Here is an 18,631-nt window from a genome sequence, read left to right on the forward strand (position 1 = left end):
TTCAACTATAAATTCATAGTTGCCAGTCTGTATTCATTCTGCATTTCCTGAACACACGCTGCCTCACCTGAATCATACAAAACAAAATTCAATGTACACCATTATCTGAGAATAGCAAATGTATTGTTATTATGTATGTGCAACAGCTGTTCTGTGTACTCCGCAACCACCAAGTATCCTACTGGAATCAGCTCCAGGGAAGCAGTTTTCATTACCCATCCTGATCCCAAATAGCATCTCCGTGGCTTTCTGTTCACAGTGTAAGGCGACTGCACCAGCCTTGCTCGTGCTTCAGCCAGTGTTTCTATTTTGCCCCAAAACACAGCACTGAACTTCTGAACGCACTAAAACCATCTGTCTGCAGCATTACTTTTGCACCTTAAGGTGTCCAAAGACACGGGTCCAACTGTGGTTGTAATACTTAGTGTGAAGGGAAACACAAAGAACCAGTGGTCTTGCTTTACAGTACCCACAGATCTTCAAACAACATGTCTGGGACATTCCTTATCTCTAACAGAACTGCATCAAATAGTTCATAATTAAAAAAAAAAAGAGATGAAAACAATTTATGTCTCCTTTCCCCCTAAATTATGCATTTGAGTAGAGGGTAAAGTCTGGAAAGCAGAAGTAAATAGACACACAAGGCAAAGCCTACGCATGAACTTTTATGTCCTCTGAACTCCTCATCTCCACCAAGCTATATCACAGCACACAGTACTGAATAAATTTCACCTTTGTTTTATATCAATGTATTCCTACTGAATATATTTCTAGTAAAGAACAGAAGTTTGGACTCATTAGTGTAAATGACAAAAAAGACCAAACAAACCAACCAAGAAGCCATTTTTCAATTATTTTACTTAACACAGTTTTGAATGCTATTACTTAAAAGTTGGTTACAGGAAATTAAAACGACAACACTAAAACGACAACATTAAAACAAGAACTTGTGATCCAAGTAAAGCTATCATCCAACAGTACCTTTTAATTTGCTACATAACAGTTGACTGTAATGAGATGCTGTCTCTTACTCTTTGATTATATTGGGTACAAAATAAGGCTGGACTGCTTCAGTGAGTCTCTCTGCATACATTTCGTATCTACCGGTCATCTGGAAAAGAAAAATCAAAGCTTCAGTTCTTTTAGTGAGATATGAAAGTACTTATGTTCACCGTTTTTTTATGATGACATACTATTTAATTGCCCCAAACAGTAAAATCATAATCCACTCAAATGCAAGACCTCCAGTGCCTCAGTATAAACTGATATACTTTTATAAAAGAACTTGTTCTGTGTTACCTAAAACTGTACTTCTAACCCAAAAGAGAAGTGCATTTCCACTCTAAAAAGTAAAACTTTAACATCTTTCTGCTTTGCAGCTCTCCTTCATTGACATTCATGTCTGCTGAGTAATTACTTAAGGCTATCCTGGGGGATTTTTTTGTTATCCCGGATAGCTGAAAGTTGAATGTGAAAAGTGGACTCTCTTTCTTATGCATCAACAATATCCACATTTAAGTAAGTTATGTAAATGAAGACAAAGAGTGTATCTGTAATTATGTTTTCATAATGTGTCCTTGACAACTGATGAACCCTGCTGCCAGCAATAAGTTTGCATATGTGCCACTGAAGGTATTTGCATTGCTCTTATCTATTAATGTTATAAAATACTATCACTGCTTTGCGTGATACAGTAGCTGGGAGGCGGAAATACAGCACTTTACATAGTGCACTATCCTCCTCTGAAGCCAACAGCCTACAACACTGGCTCTCAGAGGGGCAAACTACTTCCTTCTTGCCAGAGTCTAATGAGGACAATTTGTTTAACTATTTTGCTGCTGTAAATTTAGCAAAGACTTTCTATTTAATGTCCCTTTCAGGCATCATTGAATGGAAATTGCAGATACCAGAGGAGATTAAATAGGTTCCTACTTGCTATCAAGGGTTTTCTGCAGTGGACAAATGATGACTTCATACTTCCTCATCCCCCTTACATCAAAAAATACCTCTGTCTTGGCCACAAATGAGAGGAAAAGGAAACAGATATCCCCTGTCTTACAAACAAAAGCCACAGCTGTGCCTTATGTGCCAAAAGACCAACAATAGCAATCCACACCACCAAAATAAAACTAAGGTGTGGAGAGCACAAGACTTGAAACAAATAATAAGCAATTCTATACAAAACGACTAAAGGCCAGTGTTTTGCTTTTACTGTTTGTTTTTTCTAATCAATACAATTGCTTTTGTTCATATACCCCTACTAAGCTGTCATACGCAATGCTCCATGTGCTTCCGGACACACTAAACCTCTGCAATAAGGGCCTGAGATTTTGGTGGCAAAACAAAACTAAAGGCCTGCCTGACTTAAAAAAAATGGGAATCTCTCAGCACAATTTAATTCCACCATGTCAACAACCATACACCTATCACACGCATCTGTAAAATAACAAGTGCAATTCTGTCCAGAGGATGACCTGAAATTACTTTTTGTTTCTAGTCCCTATGTATGGATTGGCAGCATGACCAAAATTCAGCTGTAGCTAAGAAATGACTATGTTTTAACTAAAAACTTTATTCAGCATTTCAAATCCACAGAATATTTGTATTTTTACATCAAATTGAAAGAAAACACATTATATATTGCACTATACTGTAATGCACAGGGTGGTTCCAAATAAACCAGCTCTATAAAATAAACGTTGGCTCTCAGCAACATTATGTGCAAAAACCAACACTCCTTGGAAATGTTTCCTTATTTTAAATACTAGTTTATCACTGAAGAACCTACATATATTGTGATGGTCTAACCAGGAGTTCTATTCTACTTTGTCAGGATTCAGATCATGCTGATCTTAAAAGTGGATATGAAAACATTCTAGTCTCTAGCAGTACTGAAGACTAGAACAAAAGACCTATTTCCACAGAAGCAAGCAAGAGGTTTTCTTCATCAACAAAGCCTATTTAAGAAGTTACTGTCTCCTTCCTCCTTTTGCTTGCCATCTTTGTTGTTTCAACAGAATATCTGTGGGGCCTGCTGTAAACTTGATCAGATTAAAAGAAGAAACTAGAGTGTGGTTTGTTTAAGAAAAAATAAAAAATAGAAAAAAATCTGGTCACTCCACTGAGCCTGTATGCAATAGAGCACCCCACAGCTTGTACTGGCACAACTGAAGGGTTAGCAAGCTGCAGTGCTGAGGTGGCCATTTCTTAAACCAGCACTGCTGCTGGACAAAATAAATCAAAATTTTACCCACAGAAAAGATGATCCAGATTAGCTTTATCTCAGAATGCAAAAAAAAAATCGTAATAAATAAGTTTGCTAAAGCCACATGAAGAAACATGCAGTTCTCTTAATCTGATTTAGATTGATTCAAAAGTGGGTTAGGATGCTTCAGAGATGAATATACACAGCTCTCTCTGTGGCTTCAACATGTCCACAAATTCAGGGAGCTAACACTGCAAGAAGTTTGCACCCAGAAAGTTCTCAGAAGCTTAAAGATTCTTGTGGTTTTGGGTTTTCATTGTATTTCACCAAAACTGACAAGTAAGGCTGTAAGAATATAAAGAATTATGATATTAGGTCAGATCAAAGGCCTGTCTCAGCTCAGTGGCAAATGCCTACATACCTTGCATAAGGAAACCACACACACATCCCCAAGCAGTTCTTGGAGCTCCTAGCAATCTACACTTAAGGACCAAAGTCTAAGTTTTTATTTAAAAGCTATTGGCCTAGTTTCTCTGAATCTGGCTATTCTTTTTCTGAATCCATTTATGTCTTTGGCCTCCAGAATGTCTTTTTAAATTAGTCCCACAATTTAAGCTTTGGACTGTTAAAAAAAAAAAAAAAAAAAAAAAAAAAGGCTGCCTTTTAACTATTTTAAGATTATATGATCATTAAGAAAGCTTGCTTGTTCTAATATCACATGTAAGTTTGTTTCCTTATAAGCAGGCTCATCCCCAAGCAGTTCTTGGAGCTCCTAGCAATCTACACTTAAGGACCAAAGTCTAAGTTTTTATTTAAAAGCTATTGGCCTAGTTTCTCTGAATCTGGCTATTCTTTTTCTGAATCCATTTATGTCTTTGGCCTCCAGAATGTCTTTTTAAATTAGTCCCACAATTTAAGCTTTGGACTGTTAAAAAAAAAAAAAAAAAAAAAAAAAAAGGCTGCCTTTTAACTATTTTAAGATTATATGATCATTAAGAAAGCTTGCTTGTTCTAATATCACATGTAAGTTTGTTTCCTTATAAGCAGGCTTACCTTAAAGTTCCATTTGTCACTGACTTGCCTGCAAAGATTTAGATCCATCTCTACCACCAAAAGTCCATCACGAGTGCGAGAGAGTCCTGGGGTCCTACTGCCATCTGGTGCAGCTACGTAACTCGAGCCATAAAAATGGCCCAGGTCATGATGTGCTTAAAGAAATTTTTAAAAAGCATATAATGTCATTTGCAAATAAATATACAACTTAACATGCAGTGTCCCATAAAACATGGCTCAATTTCTAGTAGTTGCTCACTCACTGTGCTTTCAGCAAGATATCATCCCAAAGAGCCCCAGCATGATCCCAAGGTAACCACAGTTTGCTCTGTAGCTACTTTCACGCACACTACAGCTTTCACATATCTTGAATTAACAGGAAAAAACTCACTGCATTGCTCTTTAAACAGTGCATTATTACGCTTTCCCATTATTAAGTCTCTGAATTAAAGGCTTTGCTTTCATTATTTTTTATTTAGCATTTAAATTCATTCTAATTGTCAAATCACACATTTCCAAAACAGCTGACAGAAATGCACCCATTCAATTTTCAATACAAAGTCAGAAGTGAAAACTCTCGGATTTGAGGCACAAAAAAAAAATATCCTCCTTCATATTGCACAGCTCTGAGTTGTGGTAGTAAGCAATGGATACCACTGACTTTTGTGAGGCAGCTGCTACAGACATTTAACTCCAAAACTAGCAAAAAATAGGCTCAGGCCTGCTCCAGACCGAGGCAGAAATTGTCAAGATTATCACAGGACAAATTACAGTGTTTCAACATACAAGTGAAATACATACAAGTAAATCTCACCCTCTTCTTTGAGAATGCTCTTCTTTGAGCATTCTCTTCTTTAGATTCTAGCAAATCTGTGAAACTGGGCAAAATGACTTGGCCAGGGGTTCAGGCTAGGGCTATTACTGTTAATAATCTTAAACCTACAAATAAAATGCCGTGCATGCACTGACAACACAGGCTAATTTATAGGATTTCTGTCTTCCAGTCCTACAACACTGCATTGATTCAAAAAACTCTTCGTCCTATGGAACCTTGCAGTGACCATATACTGTGGTACAACCACCTTTAATAGGAAGTCCTGCTTCCCTCCAGCTTACGAAACAGCAGACTTAATTAAGGCAGTTGTTAACTGCCATAGCTGTCATGAGACAAACACTTGCAGGAGAACTATTGGTTCTTCAGATCTTCTAGTTAACAATTATTAGCAAACACTGAACGTGATTTCTGAACGTACCTTCTCCACCATCTCCAGAAGTAAAGGCATTTTTGTAGTATTCCTGTGAAATAAGAGGAATCCATAGGTGGCAGTATAATTCCATTTCATTCAAGAAATCCTTGCTAATCTACCATATTTAGTATGGAAGTTTATATAAATCTATTAAGAACTTTTCTGGCATACTATCAGCACTGTCTAAAGGGAGTCATCAGAGGGGCCTGGTTTCTATGGTGGATAGGCTAGAAAACAAGATCTTTTTGTATCATGGCCTGTTGTTCATGCACTTTGGGGAACATGTCTCGTATCAGTTTCACAAGTCTAAAAATGATGCAAGAGAGGAGACATTTTACCAAACACATCTTAGTGGATCACAAAAGAAGGCAAATCTATTAACGTAACAGCAAGAAAAAGTCCAGATCTTTCCAGAGAATCTTATGAAAAAAAACACAGAGTATTTGTACTAATCCGAAAGCAATAATGACCTATTTTGTGCAATTACTACTTTTCATTATAGAATCTCAGTGTCCAGAAAAAGGTAGTATCTGTACAACAGCAATCGTATCCCACTGTCTTGAGGATATATTTTATTTTCAGTCATTTTGGCTAAAGAATACTGATTTCACCATAGACACTAGGAGAATTTGCAAAAGGGTGGGTGCCTATTACAAAGAGAATAATTCAAGAACAGGAAGCAGCTGCAACCAAATAGGAGGCTGCCAGCACCAAGGCAGCTCTCCATCTCTTTATCACTGTCCGTTTTCAAATCTTATTATAAAGACTAATCCATTGTGTTTATATTAATATAGAGTTATACAGTGGAGGAATCTATGCACTTCAGTACTATTCAGTTCATTACCTTAAATTAACATATGCTACAATTATGAAATCAAATGAAGTGAAGATACATACCGTTCCTACCCTGTTGATGGCACATGTAAAGCAGTGATTAGCTATGGCAGCATTTCTTGCTTCAATTGGCCACAGTGACTCACTGGAATATACAAAAGAGGAGCAGGTATTCACTACTTGTCCATTTCAGAGCTAAATTTAGATTATGACTGTCTCAGATTGTACATTTTCTACCAAAGAAGCCAAAGTTAGGTGCTAGGACTGATCTTGCTCTTACAGTCAAAATCTCCCCACAGATACAGCCAAGCACTATAATTATTTTGTGCTCAAATATAGGTATAAACAGTTCTATCTGACAACCTGGTAAATATGACTTTGTCATGGCAGAAAAAAAAATAAATTAACACATCTCAAGATTTTCAAAGCAATTAAAGTGTATGAAGTTCTACTCTCCAAATTATGCAAAAGATTTACACATAAGCTTTCATATTCCATTAACTTTCAATATACCAAATATCATTCCACAGCAAAGCTGTAAGAGATTGATACAAGTGGCCTCCTTTTCCCCTAAATGGTTCAGAGAAAGCTTTTGCAGAAGTGAATGAAAAAAATGAATTATGGGAATAATAAAAAATGAAAAGAAAAAAATTCATTTCTGTCAAAATTTCCTACTTCTGTTATTTTAACCAGTTTTCATAGCCACTTTCCAGTAAGGCGTTTTCCCATGGCGGGCTGATGAAAAAGAAAGCATGTTTAAAAAAAGCATCCCAATAACTTCTCAGTAATTCTTTATTACACCAGTCACTAAATTAACATAAAACCAAGAACTGAGAAATAAAAAAATTCCATCTCTTTTATAAGCCTCTACCCCTTTTCCAAAGGAGATTTCAATTCTGACTGATGTTTCAAACTGAAATAGTCTTCTTTTTATTAGATTGTTTGATACACAGGGATCAGATTAGTTAGTAGGAGGCCAGTAAGTACTCAAGAGCTCCAAAACAAAGGTGACACAATTTGTACACTCCTGTGACAGCATGTACCTGCCAGATTCTGAGTACCGAGACAAGGTTGCAAGCATCTGACTCATTAATCTCCCAGTCAGACTCAAGAATCTTAAGAGATGGTCACTGGACTGATTGAAAGGACTTGGTTTATTGCCTCATTTCTCAATTGGTTTGAGTCTGGCAGCCAGCTCTTCTAAGAAAAAGGGATTTTATTGAAAAGCTCCAGCAAATCACAATTTCACAGAAGAGAGACGGGGAAAAAAAGGCTATAGCTAAGAAACAACCCCAGAGACAGTTTTCACTTGGGCCTCAAGAGTTCTCTTCCTGCAATAAAAATTATACGCTTAAAAACAATCAAGTGAAAGCCAATAATTAGGAGAGCCTGAAGCACCCAGAGTACCAATGAAGTGCTATATGACAACAGGGTAATCTCTGTTTGCTCTACTGTTCATGGGGTATAAGTGGACAAACATCACAAATATTATTCTAGTAGTGACAATGCCCCAAAAGCATTGTATATTCATTCAATTCTTTTTCAAAGGACATTTTCCAACATTACTCAACCTCAATTATCTTTTATACCAAAAACTATTAAAGGCAGTTTCAATGACAGCATACTGCATCTAATCTACAGTTCTACACTCCAGGTTTGTAAATTCATGGTTCTCTGCACCTGAACTGGCTGCGGATATGAAAATTTTATGCCTCTAATCTGTGTCAGACAACGCTTTGGAAGCATGACACATGCAAAGGTTATTATATTGAAACGTGACTGATGCTGATAATGTAGAGACAAAGAATATTCAAGACCTAATCCACAAATTAATCCATTATGAGCTAGCTAAGAAGTGTGTTTTCTTAGCTCACTGGCCTGGTTTTTCTTTTAGGAAATCAAGTCAGTAGAGTGCAATTAATGTCAATCTGCAGAAGATTAATCTCAAGGGAAACAGTTTACACTGGTTCAGTCTGGTTCAAGAGCCCTGATAATCACAAAATTACCAACAGTTTAAGAAAAAAAAATGTTTCTGAGAAAAGGGTTTTTCAGCTTGGCTCGGAAACTGCAATTTGCTATCATACTTACTGCCTCCTAGGTGGACGATGCAAGCTGGCAAGCTAAGCCTGAATGTAAATTACTACTGCCTGTGATAAAGCAAAAATATTACATAGATAATCTAAATAAACTCTTATTAAGTTTTCAGAACACCAGCTGCGTGCTGGTTAACTCTATTTCAGAGACAAAAGATATGCAGATGTACAAATAGAGTTCTGGAAGAGAATTAGTGACTATGAGCAGACTGGTGGCCCAAAACTCCAGATGGTGAAGAATGCAGATTCTTTCATGAAGGCAAAACAAGGAGGTGATACCTCAGGTTCCAAGACCTCAGCAAGTGCCCCTGAGGTCCCAGCAGGGCAGGTTTTCCAGTTAACTCAGAAAGTGTGCAACAGCCTAAATCAGTTTGCATTTTACCTGAGCTTTCCAATAGTCGCTGAAGGGTTGAAGATGATCTCTGCTCCATTGATACTAAACATGAGCCAGTTCAGAGGGTGATGGCGCCCATAGCAGATATTCACAGCAATCGCTCCAAACTGTGTCTGAAACACCGGGTGACCTGTATTTCCTTCCATATAGTAAGTAGACTACAAAGAAACAAATAAAACAAAAACCCACAAATGTAGACTTCTTTAAAAAGTGGAAAGATGTATCTCCAACATTGCTTTGACACTTCCCAATTTCTGATTAGCAGCTTCAAGTCATTAGACCATAAGCAAGGACACCACCTATCATTTAGTACATAGCTGAACTGTTAATAGGTATATAGCAAAAAGTGGCTCTTAAGCTGCTGAGATCAAATTCAAGCCCCTTTCTGTTTCCCTTCACTCAAACTACACATAAGCACTATCTGACTTTGACACAAAGACTTCTATTAATGCTAGAAACTTCTAGCATTAGTATCTAGAAGCTTAAGAGGGATCCACAAATTGCCCAACTTTAGGGACTTCTTTTAGTAGTTTCCCCATGTAAGAACATTTTCCTAAGTCATGACAATCCTTTGATTCTGATTAAAGAGATGGTGAACACTGTTCAAAAAAACACGGGATTCCTTTACATTCACCTGTTACATTATGACATGTAGTAATTCCATGAATGTTATAAGCACGGGATTCCTTTACATTCACCTGTTATGTCGTGACATGTAGTAATTCCATGAATGTTATAAGGAAGTATCAGTATACAGCTAAGATTGATTGTTCAAATTTCCTATATGCCTACTGCTCTAAACAAACAGAAGGTTTGAAACTACCACCAGGAAAATCACAGGATAAATCTAGAGAATACTCCTTAAGGAAACTGGAGCCAACTGTTGGCTTATAAGATCCCATTTACCATATGCTGTGAACTTTCATCTTATCATACCAAACATTTCTAAACAATTAGAAATGCACTGGTTCCCGTAAAAGGCACTAGTGAGAAGAAGGACAGGACATTGTTATCAGCTATCAAGAGAGATAAACATTCAAGGAGATATTCTAAATGAAACGTACAGAAACAGTTCTTCCCAGATCCAAGACAAGGGTATGTCTGGAGTCACTGACAGTTGCCTGCTTAGCGCTCAGTCATAGTCAAAAACCCACGAAAATCTCAGATATCAACAGGAAGGGTATTGAATAATATCAGAAAACATCGTTTTGCTGGTTTATAAGAATTCTGTGTGCCCATGGCTTGAGTACTCTGGGCAATTCTAGTGTCTCCATCTCATTAAGGATATACGAGAGATGGAATAAGCAAAGGCAACTGAAACGACAAAGGGAATTGGGTAGGAGGAGCAACTAAATAGGCTCTTCGGTCTGCAGACAGGAGGCTAAGGGTGATACTATGAATGAGATCTACAAAATCACAAAGGCAGTGGATAAGATGCATGACATACAGAAATCCCAAAGCAGCAGCAGTAGTGGGTATTGACTGAAATTACACTCTTGCACCTGCTTTCAGCCAAAGTAACTTTTTCCATGCAGCAGGCAGTGCACTTCCAAAATTGCTTCTTTGTGAAAACAGGTATTATCACCAGGTTCAGAAGGGATTAGACAAAGTCACTGATAAAAGAACCACGGATAAGAAAATAGACAGGAACATGCCATCCAATATCCCTAATACAGTGACTGTGGATATCAAGGGAGTACAAAAGCTGCAGAGCGGCCAGACTTATCCCTAATAGTACCTTTTTGTGATGATCTCAGAGACAGAAAAGCAGGGTACATAATCCACCAGCCTGACTCAATGGGGCATGCCTCTTATAATCTAAGAAAGGTGTGTTGAAAAACAATTCCCTTGTTATTGAAACTATCTGTCCAGTGTAACAACCACTGCTGTTGGTCTTGAAGGAAGCAAAATCGCATCAGGCCTAAAGCAAGCACAGTTACAGCTGGGAAACAAACTAGGACCTCATCAAAGTGTAGGAGAGTGGCTTGATGGACACCAGGGGATCATCTTATGATTTCAAGAAGGACCAGAGCTTTGGTACGCCCAGTATCTCTGACATCTCATGTTTCTTATTTATTATCAGGTCTCATGAATTTGCACAGTCCCTTGGGCAGTGATTTTATCTCCTTTCATGTCTGTAGAAAACATACCGTGTGGTGGGCATTCACACAATCCTTTTTCAAAACAATTCTGCTGATTGACTATATTTCCTTTTTTTTTTTTTCTATTCCCAGTTTTATTACAACAGCAGAAGAAAAACAAAAATGCTGTTGCTTCAGGGAATTCATCAATTCTTAGTTCTATATTCTCTACCAGAGGTCACAATCATCTCCACAGCAACAAACTGTGATGTCTCAAGAAGGATTGATTTTTGTTTATTTATATGCCCTCCCACACATGGCTGAATAGGTTACAGACCATTCTCTTTCCCCTTTCCATTTAGTTCTCACCGATTCAACAAGCATGATTTTAACAAGGCCCCTTTCCCTATGTGCTCTACAGAGACAATCCATAAAAAATAATTTCAAATTCTACCCTTCCTTTGGGGGTTAACTGTTGATAAAGAAAACAACATAAAAGTAACAGAGATGAGCATAATCCTTCCCTGTAGTCCTGCTGGTTTCTAAAGTTCCCCTATCAGAATTGCTCAGCTCAGAAGCATGGACTTAATGCTCTGCTAACAAAACCAGCTGAAAAGACAGCACTGTTTTGGGTAAACACTACTTGCACTTCTGTAACGAGGTAGATACAGCAAGAAATGTCAAATCATTATAGCATACCTGCAAGATACAAATATTGTTCTGTGGTAATTCTGGCATTTAGCATAAGAACTAACTCCTATTAGGAATCAAGCAAAACTCTTAATGAAACTATACTTCACATTGAAAAGTAAAAATATTTTCTTTTTTTTCAGGTGTCTTTCATTCCAGTTTCATTGTTAGAAACAAGAAGTTTCTCGGAATCTGCTGCTGTCTGGAACACTGAAAGACATATTTTAGCACAAGTAACAGGAATTTATTTTCTGTTTGATTACACAAAGAACAAATAAAGAATGTGGAAAGTAACCAAAATTCATTTTTATTAGTGCTTATATTTTATATGGGTTTGTTAGATGATCTCAAAGGTCCCTTTCAACCATGAATATTCTGTGATTCTGTTAGTTACCGCTTTGCTAGCTAAAAGACAGATCCAATACGGTAACATTAAATACCAAAATAATTATTAAAGACAGAAGTCAACACTGGTGACTGACAGGCCTGTGCCAGAAACCCATTGTGTAGAAACCTATTAACAGCCTCCTCTGAAGAAACACAAACCAGTCTGATCAGGCCTGGAAGCCCAGGTCAAAACTTCCAGAGGGTTTTGAACACAAAGTTTCAAGACATAAAAAACTTTAGTAATTTTAAAATTACTAAAAAAGCAGTTTGGATTCTGAAGCCTCAGTTTAGTGATTGGAGCATTCAAACAGGGAACAAAAGCAACTGCAGGGCTTAGAAGAAATGTCTCTGTTAATTACTCACTTTAGCTGACAAGGAGAGATTTAGTTAGGTAAGACAAGGTATTTTTAGACATAGGTTAATTTTTAATCCTGATCATTCTCCTTGTGATAATTCTATGGATGGATAAACACATTTCAGATCTACCAGTTTTCTTCTGACATTGCCTTTACTACCAGTTCAGTCTCTGAAGCTGATTCTGGAGGACAGCCTGAAAACTGCTGGGGGCTTCAGTGGAAATAATGTGATTAATAAACAGAGGATGCCATCAACCAGCTATTTACTCAGAAACGTAATGAATTAAGGGATTCTGCTCAAAGAAACATCAGCAAAAGAACTGTGATTTTGATGACAACTTCATAGAGAAACAGAGATCAAGACCATAAATAATGATCACACCTGACCAGTGAAACAGTTGCCTTCCAAATTAAAAGAAGTTCAACATGCACACATGCATAAAATATCTAAGCCAATAATGCACAACTAATATAGCAAAGCTGGGACTTACAGAATTTTAATACTTCTGTGGTTTCAATCAAGCAAAGGAAGAGAATATGACAAAGACTCAATGTTATTTGTGCTTTAAGAGTCATCACTCTATTCTTGATAAATTAGCTTACTGTAATTTCACCAGAGAAAAACTGATTTGACACTTAATGAACCACATTTTCTAGAAACATATTACATTTCCTGCCATCATGACTCTGATACAACAGATGCTGACACAAACAAGAGCTGCAAAGTAAGACTAGGTTGATAATCACAATGCTGCATCTTACCTCATTGAAGTCTCCAACCCTTGGAATGTGATTTTTCCTACTTTTGCCAAGGACAGCTCCAGAATTAGAAATGACCACTGCAGCATTCCAGAGAGTTCCCCCATGTATTTCATCTCGCTCCAGGATTGGAGATACCACAACCATATTGTATTTCCTTGCCAGCTATACAAACAAACACAATTCTTTTATTATATCTTTATTATACTACAAGCCTGCAGTAATTATTGTCATTTTCGGTCATAAAAAAGGATTAAAAAAAAAAAGTTTTCAGCTGGAACATTACTCTGCCTGTTATCAATAGTTAATGCCCACTGCCATGCCCACATCACCAGTTTCTTCATCAAAGATGGATACATCACAGAGAGCTTTCCAACTGAATCCTTCAACTAGAAATGCAAGGTAGCAACAGGAAAAAAGCATCCTAACAGCAATGGTCAAACCACAAAGGCCACCTCCACCTATTCACAGGTATAAGAGGAGATAGATCTCATCCCATTCTTTCATTCTGGTATAAGCATCCTAGCAGCAATGGTCAAACCACAAAGCCCACCTCCATCTATTCACAGGTATAAGAGGAGACAGATCTCATCCCATTCTTTCATTCTGGTATACCACAAATAGTATATCAAAATGAAAGACACCATGGCTATGTATTTAAAAAAAAGAAGGAAAATAGCATTACATGTTAACTGTAAATATTAAATAATATCGGTGTGAGAAATACAGCAATTTCTGAGTGCCAGCTTACTAGCACATTGTCTTTTCCCTCAAATCACTTCTCTTCCTTTTATGTCTCCAAATTTCCATAGTGTCATTAATTCCATAGTGAGAAGCAACACACACCTGCCCTAAATCAGACTAAAGATATTATGCTGTCTACAAAAGCTTAATAGGTCAGCGATTAGCTGGGTAAATTTGACATCAAAACAGTCTTGTGTTGTTTTAATCACTTGTAAAAGAAAATAATTGAAATTCCTTATTTAAAAAAAAGTTGTTAGAAAAAAAACCCCTCCATAATCAACACCCTTGCAATCAACAGTTCATTAGCTGGGTAAATTTGACGTCAAAACAGTCTTTTGTTGTTTCAATCACTTGTAAAAGAAAATAATAGAAATTCCTTATTAAAAAAAGTTGTTAGAAAAAAAATAAACTCCATAATCAACACCCTTGCAATCAACAGTCTCTGGAAAAGTAAGAGTCAGACAATAACATATCCCATTGCATCCACAAAAAGTCCCCTATATTTTGTGCCATTTCACAGGGAGATGCAAAAGATTTATGTGAAAGTGTTCCCTGTTAAGAAAAGGCTAGCTGTTCTTCACCTTCATACAAGCATTGTTTAATAACCAAGGGAACACCTTTTAAATGGAAATTTAAAAAAATATTTGTATGAAGAATTGTTCCTCCCTTGTAAAATTCAGGAATAGTTAAATGGGGAGTTTCATTTGGCTTCCATGGTACAAAGCAGTCTATAAATGCAAAATAGTTTAAAAAATAAATATTGAGCACAGTTGCTGTTGTCCATTTCTAATTTACTCACTATCATAGTATTTGTCAAGTAAGGTGAAAATTTATTTTTGATTATTTCAGTTTTCTCAGTGGTACAAGACAGTACATAAAGAAGAAATTCATGCTAATCAGTGGCAGTCATGGGCTGGAGGCTGGATTTTTTTGAGGTTTTTTTTGCTTGACTGTTTTTTTACCTCTTGACAGAATTTTGTTGTTGGCCCATCCTCTGCTGATTCAGCAAACTCAGTCCAAGGAAGCTTCTCTCTTGTGCAAAAAGCAAAGGGCATGGCTAGAAAACACCCATGCAAGACAAAACTTTTAAAAAAAGTTCATGTCATAAGAAAAACACACTGTATGCATAAATACAGATAAAAAATTGAACACTTAAGAAACTATTTTCCTGGTTTAAAGGTAAATGCTATTTAGATCTATTTTTAGCAAGGGTAAGGAGTTTTGGACCCACACAGAGCAAAGTAGAAAAGAAAGATTGCACTTAGTGAAGTCTTATGGGAAGTTAAAGTACAAAATACCCTTCAGCCAGTGGCATACACTTTCTGTGAATAACCTGCTTTCACAACTCAGGCCTTCATTTTGGCTTTTGCCTCTCTTAAGCCTTAAAGACTCCATCTTAATTAAAACTAGGTTTTTTTCGATTTTCGTATCTGTCTAGAAAAGAAAATCTGAAGTTCTGGAAGAAAAATAATGAGGGAATGATTACATGAAGAAAGCCCACGCCTACAAATGTCACTGTTGCAGCACACACTTCAATATAACAGACGTCACGTACACCTTCCATACAGTTCTGCTAAGACTCTTTGTTTTTTCCTTTAGAAAGCAAATCAGTAAAGTCAGCTGCTGTATCTTGGAAGACCTCTGCTGTTTACTTACAAGACATACTTCTAGTACAGGATACTTGTTAAAATAAAAGGAACTTGACCTAGAAGGAATAACAGAAAATACTCACTCCAAGCCTCCTGGAAACAAACTATGTTGACCCCACACATTGCAGCTACTTCCACAATCTCCTCAATCCGTCTGTGCAGGGCAGCCACCTGATTGCAAGAAGTGTCACACTATAAAAAATGCTGTATGTTCAACTCATTTGTATATTAATAGCCTGGTTTTACAAGCTTGTTCACATTAAATTTATCTTGTTCTATACTTAGTCCCATTGCTTTCAGGGAGAATAACTCAAGAACTTATCATTCCTGAGCACTGATAATAGAAAGAGATACAGATTTTTAAAAGCATTTAGATGCTGAAAATAGAGAAAGCATTCCAATGGAATTCTAATTCCATGGTTACAGCATTTAAATATATGGCAACTCATTGCGGACTGACTTGCAAATAGCTAAAATTCTTAACAGAATCAGCAAAAATTATAATTTTGCTGCTCATTGTAAACAACCTACAGAACACCGTTAAGTAAATGTGAATTCAAAGTCAAGTACTCAGAATCTTAACATATGAGGCAAGGACAGTCCATTTCCTTGGTTGTCACCGAATCCTGCTCACGTGTGGATCCTGGACACTCTACAGAAATTATTAACTCCAAACTATTTTCAAAATCACTTTGTCCAATCAGCTAACTGGATAATTGCCAAGAAAAAACATCAAAGCACTTATTAATTAGTCAAAAAACATTATTTCAAAGTACTACTTGAGTATTCTAATTGAAGCTAAGCATAGGTGTAGCATTTTGCATTGATACTTTCAGGTTCAACAGTGACCTAGGCACTCAACAATCGTACATTGATTTACAGAAATAGTTAACTATTTATTTATAAGGTAAAATAATTAACATAACTAGCAGTCTTTTTAACAGATGCTACAAAGAATGCACAAACTTCATCCAAATACTGAATTAATTACTTGCATCTGTGACAGGTAATCTTTCCAAAACAAATTACCTCAGAAATGTTCTGTCCCGTTACTGTAGAAAATTACTACTCCAGGGGATTTTATAAATGTGTTATTTTCTTTTATTTTTTTAAAGCTACTTTTAGAAGGCTATTTCTATATATGTCACCTCAGTGCTTTTGTGTCCAAGATACCAGGATATGATGGTCACCTTGTAATAAGATTTAGTTTACTGCTGTACAAAGAATAATGAACACAGCTTTATTAATCTGTGTTTACTCTAATGGATTTTTCAATAATGGAACATTGCTCAATTAAAACAAGAACTGCACCTGTGGTTCCCATGGGTTGCCATCTCTTTTGATTTTAGGCAAATGATTTTCTGTTCCATTTTAGAGGCAAAGGATTTTCATGTACAAAAACAGTGACCAAATATTTAGCTTTGGAAAAAACTGCAAACAGGTTGGGCAATTCACAGGTAAACACAAGGGACATTTCTGAGAAACATAAAACTGAATGTGTCACTCTTAATTTCTTACAGTATGCTGTATTAAGATAGTGATGGGTCCTATATTGCCAGACAATCAGATTTCACCCTAGAGTTTCTGACATCAGCGACTGAGACATGTTATTTCTCAATCCAGTAGAATAGGAGTTACACACAAATGGCCCAGATCCCAGTTTGTGTACCTGGGATGCCACGGAGGTGTCTGTGGGAAGTGGAATTTTATTTTGTACCAGTCCTACTCGAACAATACGTGGCCTTCTCAATTGCTCTGAAGCGGCTTCAAATCCATAGCCCTGCAGCTCAAATTCTCTTTCCTGAGCTGCTGATAGAGCAGCAGACGGCAAATTAAGTTTTCTGGATTGAACAGGGAACAAAAAACATTTCAAGATGAGTCGGTCTCCTCTTCTGCTCTACATGCAACAGATCAAAAGGATCTTAAATACTGCCTACCCCTGCACAGACACCCTACCTCCCATGCCCCATATGCAACTATCAGACAAGGCAACAGTCAGACAGCAGTCAGGTCACGCACATCTCACTGCTCTCTTCCATGGCAGCAAACTCCCAGTGTCCTCCCCTATAACTGTGATTTCCAGACCCTATTTCCTTGCTATGGAAATCGAGGCGCACACATGTACAAACCTTCATCTGCCACCCCCAGATTATAAAACACTTTCCCTCCAACATATTTTAACTCATGTCAGATCCCCACTTTTCCAGCTCCCTCACCCCGAAGCCACAACCTCCCCAGCCCGCCCTCAAAATTATCCCCCTCAGGTCTTTAATTCCAGTCAGCCACCTTCTCAAACGACCTCTCTTCCCGCCCTGCTCCCCAAACTTGGATTACCTCCAAACTACGCCGGTTATCTCACCACAGCCTGACCTCACCGCAGCGCCACAGCACCAACCCTGCTTTTTCCTTTCAGACCAGCCCTGTATCCCGCGCACCCCTCCTCAAACCGACTCCTTCCCCCTCAACTCCCGGGCCGGGCATCCCCGCGGAGCCCGAGGGGGAGGGAGGAGGGAGACGGGACGGCGGAGGGAGGGCAGCCCGTCCCCGGCAGCGCACCTTGCCTCGCCCCCGTAGAGGATCCGCTTCACCTCGGCGAGGTCCTCGGGCGGGATGTGCTGCTCCAAGCACGCCTCCACCGACTCCAGCCCATCCGCCATGGCGCGCCAGGGGACGAGGCGACAGTTGGGCACGCGCTGACCGTTAGACGGGCGCACGCGCCCCCCGGCGAACTTTACCCCCCCGGGGCGGCCCCCGCCGGGCCACGCCCCTTTCTCCTCAGAGGGGTTTTGGCGGGCGCCGCCGAGGGGCTGCGCCATGGCGGCCGGGGCACACAGCCCCAGCTCACCTCCCGGGCCGTGAAGGGTCTCCGCCATGGCACGGAGGGGTTTGGGCTCCCAGCCCCGGTGTGAAGGCGGTAGCAGTAGTAGGGCCGGTCCCCCTTTCGTTGTCGCAGGGCTGGTGGGCACCCTGTGCCCTGGTGGCTAACCCCGAGATGCCCCAAGGGGTTAAAGAGGGATGGATGTGACCATTCCCAGCATTTATCACTTCTGGACCAGCTCCTCAGCCTCAGAAATAACTTGTCTAAAAGCAGAATGTCTTCAGGAGCTTTTTGTGGACTCTTTCCAGTGGTTCCCAGTGA

General features: G+C 38.5%; 1 protein-coding gene across 1 annotated transcript; it reads right to left on the reverse strand.

Moving 5' to 3' along the window:
* Positions 1-839: 839 nt before the first annotated feature.
* On the reverse strand, positions 840-18,380 carry UPB1 (ureidopropionase, beta). Its single transcript, XM_014961420.1, has 10 exons — positions 18,049-18,380; positions 17,162-17,333; positions 15,576-15,663; positions 14,806-14,900; positions 13,103-13,264; positions 8,815-8,984; positions 6,403-6,484; positions 5,512-5,554; positions 4,259-4,413; positions 840-1,111 (listed from the first exon to the last, which is right to left on the reverse strand). The coding sequence occupies exons 1-10, from the start codon at positions 18,363-18,365 to the stop codon at positions 1,028-1,030; spliced, it is 1,368 nt and encodes a 455-aa protein (XP_014816906.1). The 5' UTR covers positions 18,366-18,380; the 3' UTR covers positions 840-1,027.
* Between the last annotated feature and the right edge of the window lie 251 nt (positions 18,381-18,631).

This window comes from Calidris pugnax, unplaced genomic scaffold, assembly GCF_001431845.1.
Source record: "Calidris pugnax isolate Ruff unplaced genomic scaffold, ASM143184v1 scaffold32, whole genome shotgun sequence".
In the NCBI taxonomy this organism is placed as follows: Eukaryota; Metazoa; Chordata; class Aves; order Charadriiformes; family Scolopacidae; genus Calidris; species Calidris pugnax.

Bases quoted from the DNA above. Each gene is read 5' to 3' on its own strand.
- UPB1 (XM_014961420.1), bottom strand. From the start codon at position 18,365: ATGGCGGAGACCCTTCACGGCCCGGGAGGTGAGCTGGGGCTGTGTGCC. The intron at 14,901-15,575 runs GTGAGTATTTTC...GGTGTTTTCTAG, and splicing joins TTGTTTCCAGGAGGCTTGGA to CCATGCCCTTTGCTTTTTGC. The intron at 5,555-6,402 runs GTATGTATCTTC...CTTATTTCACAG, and splicing joins CCATCAACAGGGTAGGAACG to GAATACTACAAAAATGCCTT.